At 42.0% G+C, this 16,258-nt stretch overlaps 1 protein-coding gene across 2 annotated transcripts in view; it reads right to left on the bottom strand.

The window, feature by feature from the left end:
• DUSP16 (dual specificity phosphatase 16) overlaps positions 1-16,258 on the bottom strand; it is a 60,434-nt gene that overhangs the window by 14,920 nt on the left and 29,256 nt on the right. For both annotated transcript variants that reach the window (XM_066184303.1, XM_066184304.1), the window contains exons 3-4: positions 11,133-11,727; positions 9,842-9,980 (exon numbers count right to left, since the gene is read on the bottom strand). In XM_066184303.1, coding sequence (XP_066040400.1) covers positions 9,842-9,980; positions 11,133-11,363 — 370 coding nt within the window. In that variant the 5' untranslated portion in view covers positions 11,364-11,727. The remainder of the gene's footprint in view (positions 1-9,841; positions 9,981-11,132; positions 11,728-16,258) is intronic.

The raw sequence follows: 16,258 nt of genomic DNA, 5'->3' as shown, positions 1-16,258 counted from the left end.
AAGTACCAATTCCTTTAAGTGCCGCAAACTATCAGGGGTCTGGAACAACAGCATCCACATGTACGATCACTGAGCTCTCATGGCATTATGAGACTCATTTCTGTTCAAAAGAACTGTACTCATCACTATCTGCTGGCACTAACTTACAAGATATACATATCTTTAAAACACATAGGGAAATGTATTTTAAAAACCCTCAGCACCTCAAGATGTAGAGAGAAAAGGGATTTATTTCAAATGTCTATTTTCTAACACAGATGAGGGCTCCCCAGAGTCCCCAAAGCTGAAGTCTACGACCAGTCTACATGAGGAGCCGCTTATGAGGAAAGTGTTTTAAGCACTCAGACCACCTGTACACTTCTGCTGCAAATGAAGCAGTATTCAAAAAATAAACACTTGGAAAATTAATTTAGTCTACAGGTAGGAATGCAGAACAGAAAATTGAGCCTTAAGAGAAAAAAAATGGGACAGGTTTTGTTTCAAATTCCATAATTTGGGGATGACCTTTGCAAGAAGACAATTTTTTTTCTTTAAATCTCGTTACGTGCCTCAGCTGGAACAGGGCCATTGGCAGCACTGTGGAGTTTGTTTTAATTAGAGAAAATATACTTTTCTTCTGGAGCTGGTTTCTGAATAACACCCTTTCTCCCACCACTGCTCCAGCCTCATGTGAATCATAAATCAATTGCAAGAGCACGTTGGAACGGTGGGGGGGAGGAAAGCAAAAGTCCACAGATCATTAACAGAGCTACTGGGTTAATAGAGTTTCACTGAATCCTTTGATAAATGTCACTGGGCCTTGGAAATGGATGACTGACAAATAACTCCAAAATGCTCTCTCCTCAATAGCTCTGAACCACACAGGTTTTCTGTATTCTTAGTGGTAAGCTGAGCTGAAACAGCTCTCTTGACATTCAACAGGATGTCTCTACAAAACCATGTCAAGATGCCAAAAGCTCTCTGCTTTTGCAGCCCTTGTGTGTGGCAGACAACCCAACACCTCCCAGTCCTTACAGCAAAGTGTTTCTTGCTTACAAGCCTCCACATCCATTAGCAGAAATCTGGCAAGATCCGGTAAACTACTTGATTGCCCCGTTGCTATGGTTCTGCAAAGTGGTGACTACAGACTTCCCTTTGATCAAGGCTTCCCTAACTACAGCTGGGATCATGAAGGTATGATCTCTAAGGGGATCTTGGTATCAGAAGTGTCAGCTCCCTTCTCAGCCAGCTCAGGAAAAAAAAAAAACACAACAAAACAGGACCAAACCCAGAAAGGATAAAAAAAGTTTCAGCAAAATTCTGCGGTAAAAGTTATTCCTCCTTATAGATTCACTGCAGAAGTCCTTATATAAACAGAACTCCCAATTAACTTGGCTAGGAACAGGAAGAGGCAGGGAAAAAAATATGGGATCAGGAGGCAACAAATGATAGAGAAATACTGTTGATTTGGGAAGAGCTTCCTTTCACTGAGGGAATGGAATCCATCCAGATCCTTATGATTACTTAGTTTAACTGCCACTAAACACAAACCATAAATTAATCCAGAGGAATGACTCCTGAGAAGCACAAGCAGTTACAGCAGCTCATTTCTCTGTGCTCTGCGGAAACAGAGCAGGAGCATTCCAGTGCTGCCAGCTGCCCTGCTGCAATCAGGGACAGAGCTCTGCAAACCACTTTGCAGGTTTGCAAATGAAAGACCAGCTAAGCCCAAAGGTCCTGATTTGAATACTGAGTATGAAGTTGTGAAGTGCAGATAACTTTTCACTGTTTTTATCCAATATTTAATAAAGCCTTTCCAGTTAAATGACACCATAACAGGACAGGTGGATGGTTCTTACGTCCATTCCATGTTACACTGGTTTCTCTTTTTCCTCCTGGTCTTTGTACTTCCTTCAATGGGATGTCAAACCATTCAGAGATGTGACCATAATTAGACAAGACAAATTCACATGGAACACACTAATTACTAATTTGGCCCAGGGAAGAACAAAAAGGTCAAATAGGAGCATCAGTTATTAAAAAATCAGTTTTCAAAAGGCAAGCATTGCTCTTAATTCAATCACAGACCACAGATGCTCCCTCATACATCCATCCTACCTCTCAACTTACACATATTTCTAACACATAGGGAAAAAATTCAGGAGGCAATCCTAATCTCTTTTTTATAGTTGCTCAAAACGTTACTGTTGAAACAGCCAGTCCTGTGGTTCCTTTTCATCCTCAGGTGCCTGCAGAGATATGCACCAGAATTTTTATCCTTAGTCATCAACAGAGAGCTGCTCTTGCTCATCGGGCATGCGCACACTGACAAAGCACACAAAGGAACAGATAGCTGACTGTGCTTCAGAGATAAGGTGGGTTAAATCTGGGGGTGAAACTGAAGAGCAACAGCTGAGGTGCAACTCTTGAGTCTTCTCACAGCTCTGCAAGGAAAGGGAAGGGTGAAAATAGGGGACCTTACCATTAGGTGTGACTTGTTTTATCTGTGCAACTGTCCAAGTACAGAGACAACTCCTATAAACGGTGAGAGCACCGTGCGCACACAAATCCTAACAGTTAAAGGTGTAGAAACAAGCTGACAGTGCATTTGTGTCATGAGGATTTTGTACTATTCCTTTGTAACTACAGCCACGCAACCTAACTTGGAATGAAAGAAAGGTGAGAAAATAGGTGTTCACATCACTCATGTCCACGTGTTTGCAGTGAGCCTGGCCAGCTACAGCTCGATGGAGAAGCCCAGCAATTGCTTCTGAGCCCCAGAGCCTGGCAGTGTGGCCAAGGCAGAGGGGAGAGGAGATTCAGCTGGAGAAGAGATGGTGACCAGGATGAAAGTCTCTGGCACCTTCTCCAACTAATAGAGACCAACCCCAAAGACCAGAGGAGCAGCTTTCCATTTTCAGGCTACGTAAACATGTTTTTCATGCAAGTAACTGAGGGGCTGCAGAACCAAGGAATCCCACCTGCCACCAGTGCCCACCTCACGGCAGATCCTTGTGAACTTCCAGCCTGAGCTCCCTGGTCACACCAGCAAATCCACTCCCAGCTCAGCTTTTCAGGGAGAGACACTAATTTAAGGCTCTGCACTGTATCAGTGCTCATTTCATACAGCTCACAAGAACTTCCATTATTTTTTTTCATTTCATTACTCCTTTTGTCAAGCCTTATTGAAGCTGACCAACGAGCTTTTGAAACATCTTTTGTGGGTGACAGCAGAGACACAGACAACACGGCAACTCCTCAGAGCTTGGCTTCCCTGAAACTCCAGGCTAAGAAAAGCCTAGAAAGTGTTTAATACAACATCCCTGCAGCTCCAGCTGGCCCTGCAGCTCCACGTGCCTCACGCAGGAGGCACAGAAAGATCTCATCTGGTGCTCCTGATGGAGATGTAAGAGACAGTGGATGTGTCCTTTTTTCACTTGGAGTCTGCTGGAAAAGACCTCAGACAAGGCACACTGGTAACAGAGCAAACTTTGGCATTTTTCTGAAGTGCCAAATCAGATACTGCTCCTTTCCCCCCTTGCTCTGGATTCTGACAGTTCTGAAAAAGCCAAAGGGAGAAATGGGTTTTCTTCAATGAATTCTTGAAAACAGACTGGAAGCTACTTCCTTCCTTTTCCCACAAGACCTAATTGTCTGCCAGTACATCAGTGTTAATTCAGCATCAAACCCCATTATTTTAAAGCAGGGAGTGGAAAAGGTCCGAGACCCAAGTGATGAGTCAGAAAACCAAAAACTACATGCATGTACTAGGACAGTATTGCAAGAAGGAGACTTTGAAGCTTATGGATTTAACAGGCAATTCCACCTTTATTAAATCCAGAATTTGCTTCTTCATTAAGGGCACTAATTATTCATAATTTCATATAACCACATACTCAGAAATATTATATTGCTATCCCTTTTTTTTAAAGGAATATTGCTATCCTTTTTTTTTCTTTCCCTTTTTCATTTAATTTTCCCTTTTAAAGGAAATAAAGAATAAAACAGCAGGAAAAATTTACAGCTACCTCTAAAACATAATATTTAGGTCCTATGATTCTAAGCAAGCCTCACCAAATGCCTGTAGTCACCAAAGGTATGCAGTGGAGTAACTCATATTTAGCTTTTGGGGCTTTTTTTTTTCCTCTTCTAAATAGCAATTTAGAATTTGTTACTGTAAATACTGAAGAGTGCCAGGCCAGTAAGGTAACATCACTGAAAACTAGGCTGGAAAAAAAAAAAAAAATCAAAGAGCACTATAGCAAAGATAAAATACACAACCCTGAAGTTTTACATTTTGCTTTGCCTCAGAGGCTCTTCGTGCTCTTTCCCAGTCACGTTCCCGTCGAGCATTAATGTGTTTATCTAAAAGCTGCAGTATAGAATTATTTTTTTTTCCCCTTGCCATAAGGAAGGAAAGCTGTAAACTTTCTGACTCACAAGTTTTATGAATCTGCAATGTTTCCACTCCGTTTAAACGAGCTGCAGACCTCCACAGGCCATTACAATTCCCGCATTCCAGCTCCGCTCCGCAGGGACCCGTGCCATTTTCCATTACATAAGCTCAGGCTGGAGAGCCCCGTGGAGAGAGGGCTCCCATCCCATTCCTGTCCCCCCCTCCTCCTCAGCCATGGGGAGTCCTTCCACAGCATCCAAGGTTTCACAGTTTGGGGAAGCCAGGGGTGTTTTTTATCCCGGTGGCGTTCGGGAAGTGGCCCCGTTATTCCAGGTGTTTTACAAGCACAGTAGCAAGGGAAGTTCTTTGCCCTGGAGGGTTCCTGCCTTTGGTAAGACAAGGTTAATAGGCAGGTTAAGCAAACAAGGAAGGGGAGATGTGTGAGAATGGGGTCAAGCTTCTCATCCCACCCAAGTGCCATAATCCAAGTGGCACAGCAAGGAAAAAGAGCAGAGTGGACACCCACACTCGCCCTTTCTGCCTTAAAGGGAAAAAAAAAACCCCAACCCAAAAAACCTTCCCCATAATTTCAGTCAATTAAATTTCACAAGCGTCCAGAGGTATCCAAAACAAAAGCAAACTTAACAAGTTATTCTTGGGTTTGAGAAATGTTATGTGAGCTCTGCTCTAGTCAAACCTTGCTCTCTCTCAAAAGACAGCAAGTGGACGCACATATGAAAGTAATAAACCCTACTCCCATTCTTCAAGTGCTTAAAACAATTATGGCACTAAATGAACACTGAAAATTGCATTTTAAGTACAGAGGGCGGGAGGATATTCACAGAGGCCTGGCTGTAGCCAAGGGTACTAGCTTTTCTAAGCTCTCTTAAGAATTGATGGAGAGGAAGACTTTTCAAGGGAGTGATTCAGAGCTAAGCTCCTCTCTCAGTCTCATCTCCTCCCCACCAACACTGGTTGTACTCCATGGGCTATGGGACCACCTGGGGAATACTGCATTCCCTCAGCAAGGCTTTTACCTCTCTCAGTAGAGGCTTCCCTCTAATGGATTCAACCAGTCAGAATATCAGGAAAGCTGGCATCATTGTGCAACAATCTGTCCTCCTCCAAACGCTGGCAGGATATTTAACAGCTCATTCTCACTATACTTATTTCAATTCGCTGACAACCCGATTATTTTAATTGATGACACCACCATTTTAAGGTGTCATTTTATTCTGCAAAGACTTCTAGGTAGGAAACACTCAGAGCATCCACGGCTGAAAGGTCTAAAGCTCCAAATCTAAATGTTAAAAGGTGTCAGGATGTTTGCCAGGACTTTTATCAAACCTTATTTCTTCTTTCAGTCCACACTGAACCACATGGCACTCCCTTGCTTGACACAGGGGACTGCAGAAACTGGGAATAAAGCCCTGTCTCACAGCCCTGGTCCCTACAGCACATGGAAATGACCAGCTCGACCTACAAGAGAATATTCTTCAGATTTCCTGCTCCCCTGCCACATGGAATGCTTCTTCTGGAGATAAAGCAGGGAGAAGGCACTGGGCTTTCCTCGTCTAGTTTTTCTTTAGGCAAGAAAGACAGCACAATGGTGGACGTACCCTAGAGATACTTCACTAAAGATTTCTTTAAATGGGTTTCCAATTTCAAATATTTCTAAAACGAATGGCAGGATAGAGAAGACTGAAGAAGAGTTCCTGACTTGCTTCCTTCTCCTCGGATCCTCCATGCAAGTCATCCATTTGGTACACGCACCTTGTCAGGTGTGGGACAGGTCGGGGGGAAACAAGGAACTGGGCAGTTTCAGCAATGACATACCTTTTGCCACACTCCCTGGGTAATCACTCGCTGCTTTGTTTCCAGGACCTTTGTCCAATCCCACTGAACTCATTCTGCCTAGGATGCCCTTCGCTGTCCACTGTGTATGACCCCAACATTTGTCACGGAATAAAAACCCCAAAAACTTATTTATTTATTTCTCCTGATTGCACCTTTGTGCTCTGCAGGAGTTTGTCGGAGAGCTCTAGTGAAGGGAGAATCCACCATCACATTACTATGATATTTTTCATAGCCAGAAGGGTAGCAAGAGATTAGAAGGCAATTCCCCAACAACTGTTGTTTTGAGAGGGGGGCATACAGTGATTCAGTGTTAGGAAATCACAACTTTTAATGACAGTTTGTATGCACAGAAAGGTTTTGTTTGGGGTTTTTTTCCTGTTTTTCAGAAAGCCTTGCGTTTAGATGAAGTGTTCTGAACAACAATAACAAAAAAGTTTAAAAAATCAATGCAAAATAAAAAGTTGTGCTTCACCTCCTTCACAGGAAAAATTTGAAAGGTGGCTGTCATGAAGACATCTGTGCTTGCATGAGCAGAACTAAGCCAGATTAAAAGCAGGGGAGAACAAGTATTTAAGGAAAGTAGAATATGAATGCTTCCATTCACATAGTGGAATAGAATTTAATCAAGCCTCTTGATGTTTACTGCCTTAGTAATGATCATTCAAGCAAAAATCACCAGTCTCTCCTAACTGTTTCTGCAGAGCAAGCAGGAAAATCATAACACTATTAACTAGGAAAAGGACTCCATTGCAATTAAATCCAATTCTCAACATACGAGAGGGAATCAAGTGACATCCCTGTGTTTAAATCTTACTTAACTCAGAGGAGTAGATGCCATGATGGGAATAGAATTAAGCCCTTGGCGTCCACATTTCAGTATTTTGTGCACTGTTAAAAATTAAGAACCAAACGGAATATTTAATTCCTGAAAACATTCCTCACGGGATTATAAGTATTTTTATGAAGTTACATCAAGATCTTAAACTAATTGGTAAGGGTTCCTTTGAGGTCTTTGCAATAGTTACTTCAAGGAAAAACAACCTCCAGGGCAGAGCACACCTTTATGCACAACCTAAATAAAAAATCACCTCACCGAGTGCTCTGTAATGGGGGGTTTCAACAAGAACAGAGGCAGGAATTTCAGATATTCATTAATTGCTCCTTATTCTATCCCAACCAAAAAAAAATATATTTTCCTAGCCCGAAATGTTTATTTAAGGTCACTATTTTAAATAAACCAGATTTAGTGGCATAGGGAAAACTCAAGTCCAAAGGTTTTTCTTTTTTACACAGTACACTGACCCCTGCCCTCATTATGGGCCATAAACATTTATGAGAGTTCGTCATCAGCTTGCTGAGACAACATATTTTATCTACTTTCTACAGCCACATATCAATAAACTCCCAGGAGCTTTCTGTAAGACAGAACCTACCCAATTCTCCTTCATCCCACATCCTAAAAGGTTTCTTGTGTGTGCATTGAGTAGCTAGATTTTTAACAGATGTAAAAAAAAAAAAAAAAGGCACATGAAATTTACACTTCACTGTAATAGATCAGTAGTAAATACTTTCCTTATCTTTCCCCTTTTTTTCTTATCCTCCTCTTCCACTGGTTTTGGAGCCATCAGTTGTTTCTGCATTCATAAATATCCCCATCCCAGCTATGTAAACAAATACAAGAGGAAATTCTCACACCTGATCTTTGCCATTTGACGCGCTAAAATAAAAGTCCTGATTTTTATAAGGAGGATTGTGACACATTAGATTCCCCAACTAACCCTTTCCCAGCTGTGTGTGGCTAAGTTCACCTCAGCTCATGTGCGCTACCATCTTGCTTGTGGTTTAGGTAACAGTTTCATCTCGAACAGACAACGACCACATGCTGGAAATGAAAAAAAAAAACATTTCTCCCAGCATCACGATGATACATGCAACTGGTGATTGCCCAGATGATGCACTGGGGAGCTGGGAATATTCCCTTCCTGGTCCTGTCCACTCCTCTGAGAGCCACAGGCAACTCTGAGAGTGGAGACTCCGAGCACTTCTTTCAGAGGGTCCAGCAGATGAGACAAAGTCAAAGCCGTGTCTCACACAAGTGAGGAACAGTGTAGAGGAAGGGAAGCTCATGGTATTTTCCTGTGCTTGGCCCCTCCCCAGCACCTCCCTACCATGAGGTCTGATTCTCAGTTGTAAGAGAGCTGTTTCCATCATGGAAATTAGGTTGAGGATAGTCTGATTCGTGCCTGGAGCTGTAATCTGCTTCAGGTTATTAAAAAACCCCTCAGGAAAGCTGAGCAGAGTTGGGAATTCAAACAATAAAGGGATTTCTGAGGAGATACGAACTGCTTCTAGCTTATTTTTCAAATAACAATTTTCAGTTTAAGAGAATATTAACCACTCATTTCAGCACTTTTGCATTAAGCATTTACTGTGCCTACAAACCACACAATTCTTGGTGGCTCATATGTAAGGAGAGTTATTTAATCTAATACTGCAGTCCACCATCCACAGGTGTAATTCGTACCTAGACAGCAAAGAAAACAAAATCACCAATCCTAGCCAAAGGAAAGCCCACTCGGCTTACTGTAAGTAAAGCTCATGAGCACCAAATTCAAGTCTAAGTGCAGAAATTATTCACTTTCCCTGTCATCACTTTGAAAACAAGTTGAGAAAAGTTCTCCCACAACCTCTCACTGTCATCTGAAGTCCTACAAACTGTAGTGAAACCCTGTTGCTAAGAGGAAGCATCTCTCTGGAGTTACTTCATTTCTCTCCCCGTTATTCGGTCCCTGTGTTCCAGCAGTTCTCAGACACTAGGTGTACACTTCATTACATCACTGATCCAGTCACTGCAATACATTTCCTATTTAGATTTGTCACTGCCTCTTCTTTCAGCCTTGGATCCGCTTTACTCCCCTCCTTGCTCCTTCCTGTGTACACTGTCCACTGCTCCATGACAGAAATAATGACACAAGCACATGCTGAGACCAGCAAATCCTGTATTATAAGGAATTGAATTTCTATAGGTGCTTCGACCTGGGATTTAAAACCAAAAAACAAAAACAAAAAAAAAAAAGGAGGGTGAAGGAAAAGAGCTAAATAAAGTGCTACCACTTAAGGAGCTGAAGTTTCAAATGTCACACGAATTAATCTCCGTAACTCTGGGAGATCACTTCCTTTGTTCTTATTTTAGTAATTACCAATTCAGTAAGGAAGAGAATTTCTTCCTACCATGTACAATACTTTAAAAAAAAACCCACGGAAGCCTATTTCTTTTACTATTTTTTGACCCTAAAGCAGAAGACACATGCATCAACAAAAACCTCAGCATTGCTCCATTTACACTTACACAGAGTAATGGTGTGATATATCCCCTGTGAGATGCAATTTCTAAGCACTGCATGTATTGTGAGCGTCACTACATGCAAAAAGAACCATAGAAAAGTCTCTGCTGTAACTGAAGTTTATACCAGCACCTGCAAAACTGTACAGGTCTGCTATACCAAAGAGGATTTTCTCTCTTTATTCAAGGGTTTCAGAGGTTTCTTTCGGTACGTGTCACCTGAAAGGAGTTTCTTTTGTTACGCTCTGTTTTGTTTTGTTTCTTACCTGAAAGCAGATACACAGAGCTGAAATTCTTCTCCAGTTTGCCCAGGAGCACAGTAAGAAAGCAGTCAGATGAGAGAGAGGTCACATCTTTAGAGCTTTGGTCATACACCACCACTTCCTGCTTGCAATCGATTTCAATCTGAAACACAAGGAACACGGAGTGAAACAGGAAGAAGGATGATGATTAAAAGCACCACATTATCCCCTCCATCAGGGTTCCCACATGTTTGCTGTAACAGCAGTTCAGATATATAGATACCTTATGCACCTGTTCACTAAACAGTTTTTATTTTATACTTCATAAGCCTCTCAGATTTAATATCCTGGAGAGTTAGTAAATTGGTTGTTTGCTGCAAGCTGAAGCCCACTCCACAAATTTCTATCATTTGGTAATTTTATGTCGCTTATGAATTGTTCTACCTTCAGCTAGGCTGGGGGATTTGTTCAAAAGCTGAGCTTTTAAGCAGGTGGCCCTGCCTCACTTTCTGCTTCTGGGGGTTTTGTACATAAGCAGTAAAGAAACCTTAAACTGCCTCTAAGACACACATTTTGGTTACCTGCACAGCTTTATATAGAAAATACACATTAGATAATAAAAATAAAAAGCTTCATTTTTTCACATGTCAAAGCAAGAACCTAAAAGATAATTTTTGTACCCAAAACATGTGAAATAAGTATCAATGGATTAAAAAACCCCAATTCTCCCTCCACACACACATAGAGATACACATTTATTTTAAACAGCATAGCTGTTTTCTTTTCACTGATAACACTGGAGAAAACCACACCCCTCCTCCCAAATAAACAAACACCAAAATTCATCAAACTGCCTCCATGAAAAGCCCTTTAAACAGTAGGAGTCAGGACTGACAGAGAGGCAATTTCTTTGCAAACCAAATGAACGCTTGCTAAGCAAGCCCCACCACCACAGACCCCCAAGAATCCTTCAAAGTTTAGGAGAGAATGTTTCCTGCCTTAATTACACACATTTGAGAGGATGTGCTTCGCGAGACACACGAGAACCCTGAGAACATTCTTTCTGAGTAATTTCTAAATCCTTCCCCTTAACTCTGTCACTGATTCTACAAAGAATCCCAGTGATAAACTCAGTAGGAACCAATACACTCTTCGATCAGGTGACATCTCCGCTAAACTCACTCCTTTAATCTTGTTGGGTTTTGGTTGTTTGGGTTTTTTCATTTAATGGAATACCTAAGGAAAAATTATTACAAGTTGTTTTCCAGCCACTCCTTTAAACAAACACAAGGAATAAGAGGAAAATGACCCCTACCTTGTGTTTTGCTGAATGCTGAATGAGCTCTGTGATCAAAACTTTGTCCTGCTGCAGCCTGCGCTTCATGAGCTTGGAGCAGTTGATGTTGATGGCATCCAGGATGTGGGAGGTGTTGTATTCCACAAAGGGCCGGCTGTCAATCAGCAGCAGCTTCTCTGTCCCGCTCTCCAGCAGAGCCACCAACTTCTCAGCGACTATGAGTTGGGTCCTGATCATCTCATCGGCCATGACAACAACGAGGCCTCTTTCCCCACCTCCCTCTCTAATTTGCTGCGATGATGTAATGGCTGTGTACTCAAAGGCTTAGCCACACCATTGTACTAGAAGTGTATGAGGTCATGCTGGTAGTGACTGGCAAAAGAAAAGTTAATTCCATTTTCAGAAAGAGCTCTTGGACTGAATGTCTCCTCCTGCTTCCAGTTGATGTACAAAGGGTTGGCTCCACAAAGCAGCCCCTCACGTCTGATTCATCGGGAGATGACTACGGAGTGGCCATTTCACAATTCACACAAAAGATGCTTTCTGCCGGCTGCTGCATTACATCATTCTTTACCTTTGCTCCCACCCATCGGCTTTACACCAGACTGAGAGCCTGTATGAAGGGGAAGATGGAAAAAAAAAACAACAAAAACAAAAAACACAAACCAGATGAGGGCACGAAACTTCGCAGAACAAAACATTCAGCTCTGAGTCTTAGCTGTACAGTGGGCCGCACCATGTAATAAACACATTCCTGAGGAGTTCTCCTCTCTGCTGGATGTGCCAAACACCTAGAGAGAGCACTGGCAACTACAGGCTCTGAATCCATTCCAAGGATCTTGCCTGGACAATTATCTTGTATTTCAGGCAACATACCCTGCCTTAATTGCAGACTTTTGTTGCCACTAGCTCTGCCTCTTCACAAGACTTTGTTAGACATAATTAAGAGATAGTGCCCTAAATCATGGTATTCCTTTCAATAGCAAAAACGATTTAAATGCATTTCATCACCACACCACTTAGTAAGAAGTAAAATTTGTTTTTAAAACACTTCAACATTTTAAACATTAAACATTTTTAAAGTTTAATGACTTGGAAAATATTTCACAAAAGAGCACTGCAAGTTGGGGAACTGAAACTACACCAAAGAAAGGATCAAACTCACATCCATCTCTCTGAAGGAAATGCTTGAATAGAAACCAGGACAAGATGCCACATCAGGACACAAGCATTTTATTTGAATTAATCACCAGAGATGGTTGAGGTCTCACACTACTGGAAGGTAAAGCAGTGAGCACTCTTCTGTTCTTCCTGGAGCTGTGTGACGCTTATGTGAGGTGTGTAAGCCCCAGCACTCATGCTAAATAATCTCTGAAACAATTTCTATACTTCTCTAAAATTACATCCTGACAGCACCTGAACAACATCGGCTGAAAGAGCGGCAGCAGCAGAGCAGTAAAACCCCGACACCTTTATCCCCCTCTTTGTACCACAGCCTCACAGCTGCCCTTAGGCTCCTCAGAGTCTCCCAAAACACATCGGTGTTGATTTGTACTAAAAGTCCTGTTATACCAACAGGCCAGTTGCGTTTGGCAGTGGGAAATCCCAGGTGCCAAGATGTTTTACTCTTCGGATACGACGTACAAATCTACACTCACGCAATCTAAAGCAACGTAAGTCCTGCAAAAAGTACAAACTTCACCTTAACAACCCAACAGAGGAGACTGGAAGTTGTTTCATGAGTTTCATGCAGGAATACAAGAAAAACACCAGCTTCCACGTAGACAGACATCAGGTTGACAAGATGTGATTTTCCACTTGTCCTGATTTAGTGCTGTTGTGACAGTGCTGTTAAGCTTGCCCAGATAAATGGAAGCACACAGCAGTGAAATGCATATTGCTCTAAACTACAGTAAAAATACTGGAAAATACGCTATACCAAGTTTTCATTAAATCTGGTTTTAAAGAACCTGGTTGGCAGGTGTGCTCCTCCTCGAAGAGCACTCATTATACACTAGTCTCAGGAAGGTATCAAAAGACAATTGATTATCAAAGTTACATTTTGCAAGGGGGAGGAAGGAATCTTGATAGTTATGTCATTTTCCCCCCCTCCAGAAAACGGTACTCTGCAATTTTTAAAATTTCTCTTAACGTGTCCTGTCACAAATTTTGATTCTCTTTTATTCACATCAGAGGTTGCCAGATACCAAATCCACTGAAGTCAATGAAAACTTTTCCACTGGCTCTAGTGGGAATTGGCTCCAGCTCCTCTGTAAGCTAGACAGTTTGTTCATGAGCTAGACAGTTTGTTTTGATGGATAAATTGCTGACTTAAAGTCCAAGTAATAACAGGAAAATAAAGCAGCTGAGAGAGTTCAGAACTCTAAAACGGATGCTGTTAGAAATACTTAATCTTGGATTTGCAACTTTCAGTTTGGGTATGCTTCTTATCTTCTAAAAGCTTACTGTTTGCTGTTTCAGCCTTCTGTTTCACACAACAAAAGTTTGTTTCAGAAGACTCTTGTGAAGAACTCAAACCAGTCATATCTGGTGAGAGGGTAAAGAGCATGTCAAGAACATAAGGCAAGAGGGCTTCAGTCAAGAATCCTTTTAAAGAGCCCTACTACCTTAACATACCTTGAAAGGATTCTGTCCATGGCTTGAAAGCAACAAACTCAACAGTAATGTCACCTCGAGTTATTGCAATTCAAGTCCTATTTTGACAGGAACATCTCAGTGGTGCAGGGGAGAAACAACATTTTTATGAAGTACAGGTTTTTCTTTTAATTCTCTCTGTTTCTGGAATTATCAGAGTAGGGACTCTTCCCTAGAACCTATCAAAACAAGAAGAACTGGCAGCCTCTACCTTTAGGTAAACACTTGAGCACTCATCTCCTTCCTCATGACTGCTCTTATCATTCAGCTTCTATGAGGTGTTGAAACATCTGTTTAATTTCTAACGCATTTGTAAAAAGATGAAATTCAACTTCTTGACTATTCTCTTTCTGCTTGTGACTTAGATCTCAGTGGTATTATAGTGTTTGGTAAAATGATGTCATATAATGTGTTGCCCCAGACAGGCCATTATGCTGCTGGCCTTAAAGCTAGGAAGCCACCCTAGCCACAGGGTGTTCCATGCTGAAATCAGGATTATGAAAACTGATCTGTAATTGAGCCATGATAATCCCCCACAGAGTCACTCATGTACCCACTGGGAACACTGCATGGCTGCTTCCTCCTTCTAGAGGGACTGCAAGACTGGCATTTTAAACAAGAAAATTAAACATTTAACTCACTATGAGACGAAAAGGATCTGTTCCACACTAGCCCAGTACCTTTACACCTTTTCCTTATTGTTTAAAGAACCAAACCAACAATCCTCCTACTCTCTTGCACACAAACAACAGTGGATTCCTGATGTTTACATGTATGTTTAATGCTGCCACAGAACTACAGGATCTCTTGCCTCAGGGATTCCTGTCCCCACCCCACATTCACTGGCTGGGATGCAGTGAAATAAGCAAGTGCCACATTTTCGGTTATGTGGTTGTGTTTGGTTTTTCAGTCACAATAACTCACATTTTGTATGCACTCCTGATTTCTACTGCTATCCTTTTGACTCCAAGCAATTCCTTTCCATCACAACAGGATGATTGTTTGAGTTCTCAGGTTTTGGCTCATATAGAGTCACAGAATTATTTAGGTTGGAAAAGACTTCCAAGATCATTGAGTCCAACTGTTAAAGTAACATTGCCAAGTCCATCACTAAGCCATGTCCCTAAGCTCCACATCTACACATCTTTCAAATACTTCCGGGGATGAGAGGCAGATGTGTTAGGAATATATTTTAAAAACTCCCAGAACAAGAGTCTCTCCTTCTACCCCAGTTAAGGAACTAGCAAAGAGCTTCTCGGAGCCTTGCTACAATCTCTGAAAGACTTCTGCCTCACTTAAGAAGACAACCTTGAAGCTGAACCTTGCCGTCATAAATGCATGGCTACGTCACTAATGCCTGCTTTGTCAGGAGCCTGCAGCAGTGCTCCCACACACGTCATGCAAAACACCAACAAAATCAATTTACAGCCCCTGAACAAGGTCCTGATGGGGCAGTCTTTATGAACTCAGCTGAGACAACTGAAGGAGTTGGGTTTTTTAAACTTTTTTAAACCATGTCTTTTTCTACTTTTTACAGGCAAACACATGTACATATGAGAAAAACACCATCATCCCCTAGTGTCCTTTTCACGGTTCTTAGGGTGGGCACCGTTGTCAAAGAAAAATCGAAAAGCTGAATTAAAACACAAATGTAGAACATCCCACAGTGCAGGACACAAGCCCCTGCTGGCTGTTCCAAAAGAGGTGTTTGGCTTCTGTGTTACTGGGAGTGGCCAGTGGTTCAATAGCTGGTGCCAATACCATCGGCACCGGTCCCTGCTACCGCAGCCACACGTGGTGCTGGACAAACAAGCCTACACAAACGCGAGAGGAAATCCGGATCCAGGGACCACAGGGTGAATTCCTACTCCTCCAGGAACCTTTTCCCCTCTGCCAATGCCTATGACAGGCACAGCATTCCCTCACCAGCCTCAAAAGGATGGAAATAAATTGTGTTCTGGATGGTTTCTTTTCCCAGTGCTACAAGAGACTAAGTGACAGCTGAGAGAGGTCCAACCCTTGCTCAAGATGCTACTCAGTAGCCAGAAACACAGAGTGTCTATGGACCACAAGGGAAATAAAAAATTTTAATTGAAAGTGAGGAATAGCTGTTCTTTTGAATTCAGCAAGCAAGCTAGTAAATTCCAGAGATCACCAACTGCGTAATAAAGTGCAAAGTCTGGGGAAAAAAACATTAGCTGAAGTTAGGGAAGCATTTGTATTGCCTGCCATGGCGCAGAACACACAGGAGTGAGATAACAAATGCTTGTCAATTCAAAGAGGGCTCATGTCATTCCCTCAGCTCAGGGGAATGAGGGTGTCTTGGGCTTCTTGGATGATTCAAGTAAGTGTCACTATCTCATAAACACATCATTTCCTCATGCTTCCTGGCAGGGAGTTTGAAGAACAGACAGTTTCCACCACCCACCACGCCGCACTTTGGTGCAAGACAGGACAGTAGCACAGAAAGTCACTTAAATAGAAACACA

The sequence above is a fragment of the Chamaea fasciata genome, unplaced genomic scaffold (genome assembly GCF_029207755.1).
Source record: "Chamaea fasciata isolate MVZ Bird 193981 ecotype frontalis unplaced genomic scaffold, bChaFas1.0.hap1 SCAF_5, whole genome shotgun sequence".
NCBI lineage: Eukaryota > Metazoa > Chordata > Aves > Passeriformes > Sylviidae > Chamaea > Chamaea fasciata.
The sequence above is the reverse complement of the archived record's forward strand: the minus strand, read 5'-3'. Positions and strand labels throughout refer to the sequence as shown.